The sequence below is a fragment of the Sardina pilchardus genome, chromosome 17 (genome assembly GCF_963854185.1).
Source record: "Sardina pilchardus chromosome 17, fSarPil1.1, whole genome shotgun sequence".
Lineage (NCBI taxonomy): Eukaryota > Metazoa > Chordata > Actinopteri > Clupeiformes > Clupeidae > Sardina > Sardina pilchardus.
This window is the reverse complement of record NC_085010.1, coordinates 25,100,732-25,115,731: the sequence shown is the minus strand read 5'-3', so window position 1 is coordinate 25,115,731 and position 15,000 is coordinate 25,100,732. Positions and strand designations below refer to the sequence as shown.

The window sequence follows — 15,000 nt, the reverse complement described above, 5'->3', positions numbered from 1 at the left end:
TCTCTGCTGTCTCTCTCTTCTCCGAAGCTTCTCGCCTCGCACATTTCTCCCGGGTGTCACTGACGCCCTTGGACCGCCTTTGCAGGTGAACGGTCAATCATGCTCCGGGTCGTATTTACCCAGCATGCCAAGTGGGCGGCTCGAGTCGTCTGACCTAATTTGGTGGTCTCTCTGCTCTCTTCTGTCGACAGACAAAAACATTTGTCCTTTGTGTTTGACAATAACCGCAAAACTTGGGTCTCCCAAGGTGGACCGGCACGGCACTGCACGGCACAAAGACAATGCCAGACAAGCGATAGCTACTTTATTTATTTACACCGACTGAACAAAATGAGTTTTATTGTCTCAGTTAATTAACAGTGTAAGCAAAGTTTCCATTGAATAAACCAGAGATGCTCTTACAGGGAACTTTAATGAGATGCAATGATATTCAAGCTCTGGGCCAAACACAATTAAAACGAAGGCAGCTTCATCATGGCTCATAAAAAAAAGGGGGGTTGTTGACGATACAACATAACAGATAGCTCCTGGCAGCAAATCCATCTCCACAAGTTTTTCTCTTTTTTTTCCAAAAAAAAGGCAGCGATTTGGGGTCAGAGCCTTTAATTTTGATTGCATGGAAGTGCGGCATCGAAAGTGCTATGTTGGCACAGCCCTGTGCTAATAACATCTGAGATGATGGTGCACCACGGACACGGAGGTTTTTTTTACAGCCTTCACTCATACTTGGCATTCACCACCTCGTCCTGCTTTACCTTCAAACGAAAGAGGCCGGCTCTCATTAGATGGCCGTGTGCTCTGATAGGTCAGCTGTTGACCTCTTGCTTCAGCCGCGTCCAATCAAGGAAAGGTCAGGTGTCGCGGGTCTGTATAGGCCATTGGTTGATGAACATTAATGAAATCAGATTCGGAAGTGATGACTGGGAATGAACATGATGAAGCGGAGAGTCATACTTACGCTCGCTCTCTTCCTCGCTCTCTCTTGTCTTCTCCTGAATGGTCATTTATCTTTCCCACGCATAGTTTGTCTCAGGGGAAACATTATGCTGACCCATTTTAATGATAAACAATGTGTTTATTTCTTTATTTTTTCGTGTAGAATTAAGATGGATCTCCAGTGACTCTTCAGATTTACACAATGCAACCCTGACGTACTGTACCAAAACAGTCAGTGAGAGTCTGTGGAGTCTTTTGGGCAAGTCCTCATCATGGATAGTAATCCAAGGTGTCAAACATCTGCAAGACTGTAGAAAATGGCATTAAAAAAACAAACAAACCATCCTTTGCAATTGCAATTATGATAAGCACTTGCAATTATCACAAACATATTGTTTATAGTTACAGTTTAAGTAGTGTATTGGCAGTGTATTGCTGTGATGATATACTTGCCAGTATTTACAGAAGTGCTTGTGGACTACTGTCCTCCAGAGTAGCTGCTCTATGTAAAAGCAGCTGGTATTGTTTGTTCATAAACCGGTGGAGAACATTGCTACATAATGGAGAGAAAAAAAAATCCTCGGCGTTTCCCTTTAACAGGTTTTCCCCAGTCTCTCTCCCTATATACTTCCAGCAGTGAGATTCATTTAGGCTAAAAACCCAGATATTGACCTCCATCTGTGAAGAACACCTTCACCAGGAAGTGTAGCCGGGAGTTCAACGCCCAGCTGTTTATATGCTAATCCGCTCTATTTTGTGTTTTCCATTCGAGAGGGGGCATCTGTGCAGTTAGGAGCGAGTAGCTGATCAAGTCCGCAACATGCCCGGCTGTGAGGAGAGAGCCTGGTCTCCGAGGTGATTTGGGGACGAAGTTGATCATTGTTTCCGTGCGGCACTTCTGTTTTCAAAGATCCCGGCCTTGTAGTAGTAGTAGCAGTAGTAGTAGTAGTAGGAGGGCTTGTTTTGTTTGAGTGACTCAAGGTTATTTGGGCAAACATGATGAAAAGGCAAAAAAGAAAAAAAATACTTGTTTAAATTTGTGTCAATCCAGAGAGACCTTGGATTTGTGCACACTGTAACATCATTGGAGCTGTTGAAATAATGAACATTGGCACAGTGAGGATTTCACAACCAATTTTTCCCTGTTTTTTATTTTGCAGAGGGGGGGTTGTTTTATTAACACCATTTCCGTGTTTAGTTGTGAGATGCTAAAAGCGCCGTCTATGCAGTGCTAATTGCTAAATGGACCAAAGGTGTTGATATTTGACTGAGAGCCCACAGGCCGTTTGCAGAATAAACCGTAATGATAACTGATTTTCCAAACCCCCTAGAGAGAGAGAGAGGAGAGAGAGGAGAGAGAGGAGAGAGAGGAGAGAGAGAGAGAGAGAGAGAGAGAGAGAGAGAAAGAGAGAGTGCGAGCAATTGGAGAGAGAGAGAGAGAGAGAGAGAGAGAGAGAGAGAGAGAGAGAGAGAGAGAGAGAGAGAGAGAGAGAGAGAGAGAGAGAGAGAGAGAGAGAGAGAGAGAGAGAGAGAGAGAGAGAGAGAGAGAGAGAGAGAGAGAGAGAGTGCGAGCAAGAGAGCTTTGATCCCTTTGAGTAGCTGCTTATGCAGTAGCGGTGTGGAAGTAGCCTAGCCCCAGCCCCAGCCCCAGCCCCAGCCAGCCCCATGAAATCCCCCTCTGAGGCTCATTGAGGAGGATGCCTCGCACCCCACACTGGCAGCGCTCTCATAAATATACATCAGGACATAAGAGCGCCACGATGCCGTTCGTTCTCCTCAAAGTGTCATTGAATGGGTGGCTATTCCGCAAGCCCACAACATTGATTTTTAGATTTCAAATGTCAGGCCCGGCTATGGCGCCGCGGCTGGTTATTTCATTTCTAACCGCGGCCGACCGATAAACTGCCGTGTCGCTGACAGGAATCCGTGCTCTTTGATGAGCACAAATTGAGATTACAGTGACGGGGGCTGGTGGTGGTGGTGGTGGGTGGATGGGGGGTGGGGGGGGGGGAGGGGATTGAAGAGGAATCGATCCTACGCCCTAATCTCCAGCAGATGGACGCTGTGATCAGCAATAAACAGTGGACACTTCAGCCCTCTTGTTTGGCTTGCTGTGGCTAAGGCGCAGGCCCTTCGGGCGATAGGTCCGCCACAGCTTCCCATTAAACAGAGAGCGGGGCTACGGGTTTCATTGACTTGATAAGGTCAGTGCCTGAGGAGGCCGGACAACCCCCCCCCCCCCACACACACACCCCTTGCATTGATAAGGGCAGCCAGAACTGGAAGAGGATCGGTGTGTGATACCGAGCAGAACTGGACCTGACTGCTGATGATCAGATGTTTCCCATGTTGTCTGACGAGTGCTAATGCGATCTTAACCGTTTATTCACGTCACGCCGCTGAGCTGAGCCGACCTGATTCCGCTCCCGGTGGCTCCCCGTTCTCCGTTATAGGGAGTGTGTTCGGCGTCCCGCCTCGGTGGTCGCCAGTCTCGGCCGTCGGCTCACACAGGTTGTAAACGCTAATCATAATTCTATTTATTTAAGGGCCTAAGTGAACCATAATAGCCAATATTTCTAATGGAGTGTAAATTTTGCTTTGGTAATGGTTGTGCAATGCATCCCAGTGCACCTCCAGACCTCTGTGCCACAGTCGATAATGAATGTAGAGGCCATTACAATGGTAATGGCTTCTGTTTTTTAAATGGTCAATAGTGACATTGGTTGTTAATCGGGGCGCTGGTGCAAAACTGGTTTGTGTTGCACAGTAATTGATCGGTGCTCCTGAACAGTAATGCCGTTGGAAGTAATCGTAGTAGTGGTAGCAGGTGGTGTTAATGAAGGTTTGGCTCCTCTTGAACTTTGAGAATTTTCCGCATTTACCTGTTAGCGTTGGCTTTGTGTGTGTTTACTTTGAGCAGGTAGTTTACAAAGTGCAAAGTATGAGATGGCGATGCAAACCTTTTTTTTTTAACCTTTTATCTATCTAAGGGATAGTGATTGATCTATCCTGAGTGAACTGGTCAAACACTGGGGGAATTCTGGGTTGTGATTATTGATGCAAAGTGTGTGTGTATGTGTACTTACTCTTTGTGTGTGTGTGTGTGTGTGTATGTGCGCGCACTGTAGGCTCCAGATGCTGGAGGCCATCTGTAAGCACTGGGAGGGCCCCATCAGTCTGGCTCTCTACCTGTCGGACGCCGAGGCCCAGCAGTTCCTGCGCTACGCCCAGGGCTCCGAGGTGCTGATGAGCAGGAGCAACGTGGGCTACCACATCGTCTACAAGGAGGGCCAGTTCTACCCCGTCAACCTGCTGCGCAACGTGGCCATGAGGCAGGTCAACACGCCCTACATGTTCCTGTCCGACATCGACTTCCTGCCCATGTACGGCCTGTACGAGTACCTCAGGTGAGTGCCTCCGGCTCAATCCCAGATGCAGAGCGTAGCTCGCAGGCCTTCTGATATCTGTTCAAATGTAAGCTCACTTCTCAAGCTTCTCTATCTCTCTCATCTATTCTTTTTCATCTATTTTTAGGGATTTTCTTTTGTTTCAACTAGATTGATGAAGAGAGTGTTTTTTGGGGGGGCTGAAAGTTCTTAAGTCTTTTCTTTAAGTTCACGGAGTTGTTGTGAGTGTTTGATCGCGGGGGGGAGAAAGGGGGGAGGGGGGTCAGGGGTATGTGGGTTCAAAATAAAGTTCCAGAAGAGGTCTGTGGGAAAAACGCTCAGTGTGTCCTCTCATGCCCCCCCTTACCAGGAAGTCTGTGGTGCAGTTGGACATGGGCAGCACCAAGAAGGCTCTAGTGGTGCCGGCGTTCGAGACGCTCCGGTACCGCCTGTCTTACCCCAAATCCAAAGCTGAGCTGCTGTCCCAGCTGGACATGGGCACTCTCTTCACCTTCAGGTAAAAGCCAACATCTCTCTTTCCTTCTCTCTCTTTCCCTCCCCCTCTTCCTTGCTCTGACACGTTTGTTCCATGTGACTCTTATCACACTCTTGCTATTGAACATGAATGCACATACCAAGGACGAGCGCATAAAAGCTTGAATGCAAGTGCCAAAGACCACGGAGCTCTACAGGGCCACCGATTACGTGAGAGAGAGAGAGGGAGGAAAAGTATTAAGAAGAGAAAAGTTACTTCTCAAAAGTTTCAATGGCAAACTGAAGCTGTTTTTTTTCTTCAGTTCATGGACACAATGTCCACAAGAAGTAGAACTTGTTCATAAGAATCCCAAAGGGCATGCGGTGAAGGATACTTGTAATAATGACGTTTTTTTCCCCTATATATTTAAGGCCAAGTGCGAGCCAAGGGAAAGTAATATTCTTCGGTCATCAGTGCATTCCACATTTAAAACTATGTTAATTTCTTGACGCTGCAATTCCGCAGTGGAAGGTAGTCCATAGTGACAAATGTTGCCTTGAGAATAAAAAAAAAAGATTCTAATTGAATCGTCTCTCTAGAATCCCGCTGATGAAATGCATAAATCCCAACTCGGCTCAACTCAACTTTTTCAAATAGTGTGAGACGATGTGATAATCTACTAACTAATGCATAGCTTTCGGTTATGCCAAAATGAAGTCAAACAGCAATCATCATCATTACTTAACCATTATTAGACCTTTTTTTGTTATCTCGTTGGGGACTTTTATGCCTTTTCATGGGATAGAACAGTGAAGAGAGTGACCAAGCGGGAGAGAGAGATATGTGATGGGACCAGGATACCACTCGGGTTTGACTTGACCCTGGGTTTCCTGTGGTCACTTGGGCCGGAATGTGGTATTAGCTCTGTAGCCCCCCAACTAGCATGAGATCTAATAGCCACTCTGCAGAGTCTTTAGCTTTAAAATAAACCACTTCACTAATCTCATTCATCAGTCCACAATACCCATGTCACAGTGTCACCCCTTTTTCCACCAGGTGATATCAGTATAGTGCTACCTTATGCAGATCATGTTTGTGTCTGAGTCCAACTTCTCCTATTTGGCTGTTTGGGTGATGGTGTCAGTATCAGCTAGTCTTCCTCTGTCTCCTCTTAGGTATCACGTGTGGACGAAAGGCCACGCCCCCACCAACTTTGCCAAATGGCGGACGGCCACCACGCCCTATCGCGTGCAGTGGGAGTCGGACTTTGAGCCGTACGTGATGGTGAGGAGGGACTCCCCGGAGTACGACCGGCGATTCGTGGGCTTCGGCTGGAACAAGGTGGCCCACATCATGGAGCTGGACGCCCAGGTGAGGTGCCCACTGTTTGGGGGATGTGCCCATCCAAGTTCTTGCCAGGCTGCTTAATTTCTTTGATCGCTTTTGTGCTTATGGGTTCCCGCTATAAGCATTTCTTGCTTCTTAGGGATTACCGTTTCATGCTTCTTGTTGTCATTGCATGTTGGATGTTTGCATCGTGTTGTATTGTGTCCTTGTATTGTTCTGTATTTTAGCATGAATAAACTAAACTAAACTAAAAAAGAAAAAAATAATAATAAAAAAAGAGGGAATTTGAATGGACCTTTGAGAATTACACCAGTGATGATGAATGGGATTACAGGTCATTGATGAGCTTATGTTACATGTATGACATAATACTAAATAATTTGACTTTACACAGTCTCTACCTTATACCAATGCACCATTAGTCTATGCTGAGCTATACCGTATACCATCGCTGTGTCTGTCTGCATCTGAGTTGCTTCATACATTCTGATTCTTTTTTTGTCAAGCGATTCATTTGCCCAAAACCATTGTAGCAGCTTACAGATTACAGCTTATTCTAAACGAGCCTCTTTTTGTTTTGTCTGTGTCTTAGGAGCATGAATTCATCGTCCTGCCCAACGCCTTCATGATCCACATGCCGCACGCGCCCAGTTTCGACATCACCAAGTTCCGTTCCAACAAGCAGTACCGCGTCTGCCTCAAGACGCTCAAGGAGGAGTTCCAGCAGAACATGTCTCGACGCTACGGCTTCGCCGCGCTCAAGTACATGACGGCCGACAACAACAGCTAGCTCTACCCATCCATCCGAAACCTTCGCCACGCAGCCCCCCCACAAAAGACCACGGAGTAGAAAATAGAAAATAAAAAGAGCCTTTTTGGAAAGGAGAGAATAGTCGTCCTTCAAAAAGCGAGTCCATTTTGCAAAGATCCCGCTGAGTCACCTGGAGCCCCTCGGACTGACGTCCACCCCGTTTCGGCTCCCCCGTAGGGCGAGGCCAGCGCACCGCCTCTTCGTGGGCCGTGTGATCCGTGTGGACAACGTGAGCGTAGGCCGCCCAGGAAGAGTGCTATCCGTCCTCACCGAAGTGGTGTTGTCAGTGGAGAAGAGACAATTGTTGAATGTGTCCTCAAAAAATATTGGAGGTCTTTTTATACTGTCTATATATATATATATATATATATATATATATATATATAGACAGTATAATATGTCTTGGTGGTCAAAGTCGGAACATAGAGCAGGAACTTGCTCACTGGACTATCATTTATTTACTGAGGGGGTCTGCAGTGGCAGGGGCGGAGGGGGGTGGTTTGCGCGGGTTGAGGAGAGATGACAGTCGGTGACGGATGACAGTTGTTCCAGAGCGCGTCCACTCTCGGTGTGTGTGTGACCGCGAGGCCGGGCACCACTGTGCGGACACCCAGCTGTTATTTTGCTGGGATAAATGCAGCCATGCCTTCAAGAGAATGCCTGGCTCCCCGCTAATGGAGAGCTCAGGCCGAAGCCTTGAAAAGTCATTTTGCCTCTTTGTGTGTGTGTGCGTATGTGTGTGTGTGTGTGTGTGTGTGTAAGCGAGAGGGCCAGCAGAGAGGGGGGAAAAAAAAAGGCGCCTGTGCTCATTCATCTGGGCAATTTTCTGCTGCATTATTTCTTCACGCGGCCGCGAACGCAATTCCGAACATACGAGCGCAACAGAACCATTTATTTGACGGGTGGCCCAGGGTAAACAGAGAGCGGGAGAAGACACGGGGCCCAAGAAACGAGAGGCAGAAGCATGTGCCGACAAAATGATATCCCGAAAAAGACACGGCCAGACAGGAGTGGACATAATTAGTTTGGGGGAAATGGGCCACGGAGTCTGAAAGCGGATGACAGATTCCGTACTGCTCTTTCCAAAAGCCCTCCCGGCCATCTTGGATTCATTTGAGCTCTCTTGTTTCATGTTTGCTAGTTGTTAGATCAAACAACACAGCAGACAAAAGTACTTGTACCACCTTTGACTGACTTTCTTAAACTAAAAGTGTGGCTCATTTTGTGTGTTTTCATTTGAAACTTTTATTTTAAGATTTTCCAACAACATGGATACATCATTTGGACAATCTTAGAAGACAACTCTTTGTCTCTGTACCGCTGGAACATCGTCCTGTAAGAGAACAATTGGAATGGCTGTTACAGTACATGACATTTTGTCATGTATGAATATTACCTTTTTAAAAAAACAAAAATGAAAATCAGTGTTATGTAATTATATGTTTACAGGTCTATCTCTTAACTAAAAAAAAAAAGAGTAAACAGAACTGCACTAACTCCACAGAGTAGCGGTGGAGTATGGAGGTGAGAGAGTATTATACGTCGTTAAAGGGAATATTAACGGGTGCAGTAGTGTTTAAAATGAATATTACGGAAGTGTCAAAGGCAGTGATTGAGATGTGGCTGTCTGTAGCGCATAAGTCCACCTGAAGGTATAGCGATTTTTTTCTGTAGTCCACCTGAAGGCATAGCGATTTTTCTGTAGCTGGACATGTGTGGGGGGGGGGTTGGTCTTATGCCTTCTTCCCTCCAAAGCTTAAAAACCCATTTTCGGCTGAAGAGCTCTTAGATGAGCAAGCTTTCACTGGGGGCTTGGGGGTTTGCCAAAGGGAAAGGGAGCTCCATTCGTTTTTTGGTGTGGTCACACACCGACTGCTTTTGTATGGCGACAGTAACCCGCTACAACAACAAGCAATCACATGGGCCATTGGACAGATTTCCATTTGGCACAGCTTTTGAAAACTGTGATGGGAGAGCAAAGCAGACCATCCAGGTTAGCCGTTTGTACGGATGCAGTCAGGCAGCCATCCACTGCTCACCATATGCCCCCTAACCAGAATTATGACATCAGCCTGTGCATGACAGGAGATGAGTGGCAGTGACCTCCGGCTCAAATGACCTCAAGCTGCCCTCAAACCCGAGTTGTCATGGGAACGCCGGCCTGAATGCGGTGTTGGCATCCAGCAGCGCTCCCCCAATTGTGCATTTCTTTAGCCGCATCATTTTTGGATAAACAGGCCGACAGAGTACACACAGGTGCCGTTTTTTTCTCAGGCCCCTCGACGTGTTGATTTGAAATAAACGTGTGTCCTGTCCTGACTGCTTGCCTGGTTGGTGCAGACACTTGACATCGTGCTGTTTTGAGCTGGGGACACATAGGGTGCCTCTCATTCGTCTCTTATACATCCTCCCTTCCTTCCTCGGTCCTCGTCCTCCTCACTGATTTACACAAAGAATGATGGGGCGGCACCAATGGGATAGTCTATCCAGTGTTAGTTATAGATCGGTGGGAACGAGCCTGGAGGACCGAGGACCGAGGATCGAGGAGAGGCACCCATAGTCGGTTGTGAGCTGGGTTTAGTGATAATGCAGTCTGTTACAGAGGTGATGTGCCGCTGTATTGTGTTATGTGAATGGTAGAATTATGTTCTGGAGAATGACCAATGGCCAAAGCCAAAATTCCTTTTATGTGTCAACAGTATTTGGCCAGTGAAGTTGGTTATGATTCAGTTGGTAGGGATTATGCAAAGTTACAAATACCCAGAAAGCGTGTGACATGTGTTCCTGGCAGAGGTCAACTCACTGCCACATGCATGGCTTCCCTGGCTAGATCTACCTGTCCCAGGTGTGTTCATGGGCTAATGCATCAGGAAGAGCGAACCGTATTATGGACAGGTGTGTCAAAATGCGTGTGTGTGAGTGTGCATATTTTGAGTTCCGTGCTGTGTGCTGATAGATGCAGTGTGAAGTTTTTGTTGTTGTCTATGAATAAAATGCTTATATAGGCCTACTCAGAGTAACGCAGAATAATTAAATCATTCTAAAGGCAGGTTATCAAGTGACACCAATTCCAAATTCACAGCATCGTGACTTTTTGAAAATTTATTTGCATTTTCTTTTTAATCACAGAATGCATTGAAATAATTAGAACCCTGTCGTTTCCTTGTGCCTTTCAAATTGCCTGAGTGATGTATGGGCACAAAACGCATTTTAAATTATAGACAATTACCTACTGCACCTATATGGTAGAGTGGACAATTAGAGTGTGCGTGTGTTTATAAGTGGGCTTTGAATACAGGGAAGTGTGTGTGTGTGTGTGTGTGTGTGTGTGTGTGTGTGTGTGTGTGTGTGTGTGTGTGTGTGTGTGTGTGTGTGTGTGTGTGTGTGTGTGTGTGTGTGTGTGTGTGTGTGTGTGTGTGTGTGTGTGTGTGTGTGTGTGTGTGTGTGTGTGTGTGTGTGTTTGTATGTGCTGTTTGTCTGAACAGAGCTGAAAGAGATACGCTGCTACCTGAATTAAAAAAGCGAAATAAGCCATGCTGTGCCTCCCTTTGTTTTGTGTCCAGCTATTTAAAAAAAAAAAAAAAAGGCAGCAGCAGGAGTCAACACAACTCCAAGGGGCTCAGCAAGATTGCACACATTCAGGCCCAACAGCAGGTTAACACCAGAGGCCAGTCTCTCTGCAGTCCTCTGGCATCCCTCCACATCTCTAGTCCCCATGCACAGCATCAGGTGGTACCTCTCCATCCCTCCCTCTCTCTCTCCATCTTTCTCTCTCTCTCTCTCTCTCTCTCTCTCTCTCTATGGGTGGTACACATGTGCACAGATCCACCTCACCTATTACTATTAGCAGAGACGGTTGAAAGGGTATTTAAGGATCTTTGTTATTATATTACATCCAAAACACAGACACTCCACTCACCATCAAACAAAAACTCCATGCTGCCCCCCCCCCCCCCCCCCCCTTTTTTTTTTATCAGGTAAGCACGCGACCAAAGAAAGAAATACAGACAAAAAGGATAGATTATTTAAAAGAAAATACATGTTAAAAAATAATAAAGCCAGATGGGGGTGTTAAATGTTTATATCTCCTGCCCGTTGTCATTGTCTTAAATAGGCCAGTGTGCGATATATATCCCCCCTGGAGGATGTTGGGCAGAACAGCGGGTCCTCTTGCTTTTTTTTTTCCTGCAAGGTAATTACACTATCACACACAATGGGGGCTACAGACACACACTGCCGAGGCTCTCCACACCGACACCAGATAAGTGAGCGGGAGGAGATACGGGCCCAGGGTTGGCAGTCGGGCAGCGTCGCAAAATGGCTGAATTGAGTGCTAATGATACGAGGCTCCTCTCCTCTTCTCCTCGACGCATTCACTGTGCGTGCCTGTCCCTCCGTCACCGCCATCTTCTGTCCCGCGTTCTTAATTGAGGTGGCCAGACATCATTTCTCTTATCAGAGGGGCTTATTAAAAGTTTTATAAGGAGAGGGAGGAGCGCGTCATTAATACAGTTTAAAGTTTAATGCCTAGACTTGGGCTACGCTGACTGACAACGGTGTAAAGCTGGTTCGTTTATGGTTTTATGGTTCGATTAAACAGTTCTGGTCCTGCTTACTACTACTCGAGGTGTGTTAACACACACACACACACACACACACACACGCTAACACGCGTCCATTACACGGTACAGATCAAAAGATTCCATTCACTCACACCCTCACGCCGCACAGATGGGGGGGTGTTAAAGAAGTTGCCAGACGGCTGTGATCATTATTTATAGACGTGTGTGTGTGTGTGTGCGCGCGTGTGTGTGTGTGTGTGTGCGTGTGGTGACGTGAGCACTACCAGAAGCTTCACTACAGGCGGTCCCCCATGCTGAGACCTCTACTATTCACTGCAGGCCAAAATCCACGCCAACACTTCTCACTCCCAAAATTTCCCGAGGTTTGCAACACTATTTCAGTCAACCTTAGAGCAACACCATGTAACAATTTGCCAATTTTGAGGCATGCTTTTTATTGAGACACTATTTTTGGTATCGTCTGCAAATTCATTTTGATGGTATATTGTTATATGGAGGACAGATAAACACGTCATAACACCAGCTATCCAGGATATGCACTAATATAAGGAGTTCTGAAACACTGCAAACATGAAAGCAAACCCTCATATTCTGACACTGCTGAATATATTGCTAAATTACACAAATTGGGATGTTTCTAGCAGTGAAATCATGGGTTTCCAAGGTTTTCAAAAGGATGCATTTATTAAGAAAAACATGTCCGCTGCCACACATAACAAGTATGCCAACACATCAACTGAGGAAAACGTCATAATATAAGATTTAGTTGTGAACATGGCCACATATTTAAAAAACACATAAAAAAACAAAGCCTGTTAACATTCCGGACTTCTACATCATCTAGATGGGTTCGACAACACAATTAACGAGTGCTCTTAAAAAATCAACATCCACCAGATAAGTAGAGGGAACGAGGCAGAGGGTTGGCGGGGGTCATAGCAACGGGGGCGGCAACGGCTCTCCAAAGCTCTCTGCGCACTTGAGGAAAAGCTCCTGGTACTCTGCAGTCATGCACAGCTCCTAACAAATACAAGTCAGTATACAAGTCAATTCATTAAATGGGGCATTTTTCAAAGTGTGCATTATATTTTGTACATCTCTGACTCTTCTCCAGAGTGTACAGACCGACTTATTTTAGTCAGTCCATTTTATTTATAGTTGTACATTCTTTCTGGAGGAATGTTGCACAACCTCAGTGCAAACATCATGCTTTCAGCATGTCCATGGGGTGCATACAATCTCTATGGGTGCCTCTCATTTGGTGTTTTATACACCCTCCCTTCCTTCCTCGATCCTCGATCCTCGTCCTCACTGATCTAGATAGATAGAGAATGATGGGGCAGCAACAATGGGATAGTCTATCCAGTGTATCCCGTTATAGATCAGTGGGAACGAGCTTGGAGGACTCAGGATCGAGGAGAGATGTTGAGAGGCACGCTATTAAACCTAGCCAGCATAGGGTTGGATTTTCACCGTCTTCTTAACTTAGCATCAGGTATTCAGGCACCCCTATAAACTGCAGTACTACTCACTTATGTTACACAGTGGTAATACTATTTATATTAAAGTAATATTTTTTATTTCTCTTTTTTATATATATATATATATATATATATATATATATATATATATATATATAGTTCAGAAGGAACATTAACAGGTGTAATTACACCACATGTGGCTATGACTCATGCTGTGGGACCACAACACAGGAAACATGTTTTAATTCAAATGAATTACAACTCCTAGTGGTGCAACAGTCCAAGGTTGATGCACGATCCGTGCGGACCCCCCGCCCACAGCTCGCAACACAGCTGAACCGCGGACTGATGCAAAGCTGAACTGTGACGCTGGTGCTGTCAGTGAGCTGTGTGTGTTGCTCTCTCTCTTCTCAAACTCCTGCGTGCATACACACACACAGAGCGCTGATTGGCTGCAGGGAAATGCTGATTGCTGATGGGTTCCAGCAGTGTTGCTATGAGTGTAGGGCTACAACGTGCATGTAGTCCGCGGCACTATTAGTCTAGGCAAAGTAAGGTAGGTCTGACCCAAAACTAACTGCGACAGAGTTTATTTTTCCATTTTTTCATCTCAATTGATGATCTAAACACTATAGTAAAAGACCATGAAAATCCAGTTGGTGGAAATATGTTAAAATGAGGATGGTTTTTATGCACTATCCTTCAGGAAATACTGACAAAACAGCAATTAGAATAAGCGTTCTGAAGAATATTGGAGCCCATTTAAACTAAGTATGTAGTCTGCAGCACAATTAAATAGGCCATATGAACGGAAGGCTGTTCAGGTACTTATGTGTTTCCGGTGGAGCCAGGTGTGTTTGAACCTGCAGCTATTGTCAATGTAATCAAAGTCTACACGGACCAGCTTGGTTGTTGCACCTATGAATCGGCATGTTATTTATGCACTTGTTAAAAATTCCTATTATTGGGCAAACCATATCTTTGTGTTCGGAGTGAACTTGTAAGGAGCAAAACATAACAGAAGATGCAGTTACAGCACAGTTAACGCTCCACCAGCAACAAATAGGTACCTGAACAGCCTTCGTCCATGCATACGGTATAGCCTAATCTCACAAGTACACATGGCAGACCCACCTCAGTGAACTCCAGCTCTGTGGACATGTGGCCCTTCACAAAACCCATGATGTCCTTGTAGATCTCCCTCAGCCTCTCGAAATCTCCTCCGGATGATGGCGGCAGCTCAGGGCTGTGGACACACACATTTACCCACAGCACTGACTATGTGCAGCACCACGTACTGTGGCTACTCACAGCATACAGTGTGTGCACTCAACACACTGACGTCATACAGCAAAGGGATTAATTAACCAGGTAAACCATGTTTTTCTTTAAAGAATTTTCATTACGACTCTCCTCTGCCTGCAATTTAGGCATGATTACTGCTGCTGTTAGTACAAAAAAAATCAAAAGTTAATAAGTGGGAAGGAGAGAATGAGCGTACATTTGCCATTAATCTGCAGAGCTAGAGAAAGCGAGAGAGAGAGAGAGAGATAGAGCGAGAGAGAGAGAGAGCGAGCGAACTGCAGAGTGCGTTGGCAAGTTTTTCTCGGTGACTCCTCTTAAGTATGAAGACAGGTGGCTTCAATTCACATTTTGCACAGAACCACCACGCTTGTGCCAGCAGAGAGGACAAGAGGGATTATGGGTAGTGGGGTAGTGTGGGGGTGGCGTAGGCGTCGGGGAGGAAGACTAGAGCCATGAATCCCTTGCCTGCACACGTCCTGCTGATTAGCCGTTAGCTTCAGGCACTGGGAGTGCTGAGCAGGGTATCGATTGCAAGGGCCCTGCACTGAGCACAAGCTGTGTGTGTGTGTGTGTGTGTGTTTGTGTTTGTGTTTGTGTGTGTATTTGTGTAAGGAGGACATGAGATGCAGGGCTGGCCAAGTAGCATGCTCCCTGGCCGTTTGTGTGGACGGCCAAT

The 15,000-nt window shown here is 46.0% G+C and overlaps 2 protein-coding genes across 5 annotated transcripts in view; one reads left to right on the top strand and one right to left on the bottom strand.

Moving 5' to 3' along the window:
• The window catches only part of LOC134062582 (xylosyl- and glucuronyltransferase LARGE1), an 80,269-nt gene extending 73,295 nt beyond the window's left edge, over positions 1 to 6,974 (top strand). For both annotated transcript variants that reach the window (XM_062518642.1, XM_062518643.1), the window contains exons 13-16: positions 4,065 to 4,343; positions 4,693 to 4,839; positions 5,973 to 6,168; positions 6,737 to 6,974. In XM_062518642.1, the coding sequence (XP_062374626.1) occupies positions 4,065 to 4,343; positions 4,693 to 4,839; positions 5,973 to 6,168; positions 6,737 to 6,934 (820 nt within the window). In that variant the 3' untranslated portion in view covers positions 6,935 to 6,974. The remainder of the gene's footprint in view (positions 1 to 4,064; positions 4,344 to 4,692; positions 4,840 to 5,972; positions 6,169 to 6,736) is intronic.
• Positions 6,975 to 12,203: 5,229 nt separating this feature from the next.
• LOC134062260 (stimulated by retinoic acid gene 8 protein homolog) overlaps positions 12,204 to 15,000 on the bottom strand; it is a 17,016-nt gene continuing 14,219 nt past the window's right edge. For all 3 annotated transcript variants that reach the window (XM_062518222.1, XM_062518221.1, XM_062518220.1), the window contains exons 8-9: positions 14,154 to 14,265; positions 12,204 to 12,558 (exon numbers count right to left, since the gene is read on the bottom strand). In XM_062518222.1, coding sequence (XP_062374206.1) covers positions 12,472 to 12,558; positions 14,154 to 14,265 — 199 coding nt within the window. In that variant the 3' untranslated portion in view covers positions 12,204 to 12,471. The remainder of the gene's footprint in view (positions 12,559 to 14,153; positions 14,266 to 15,000) is intronic.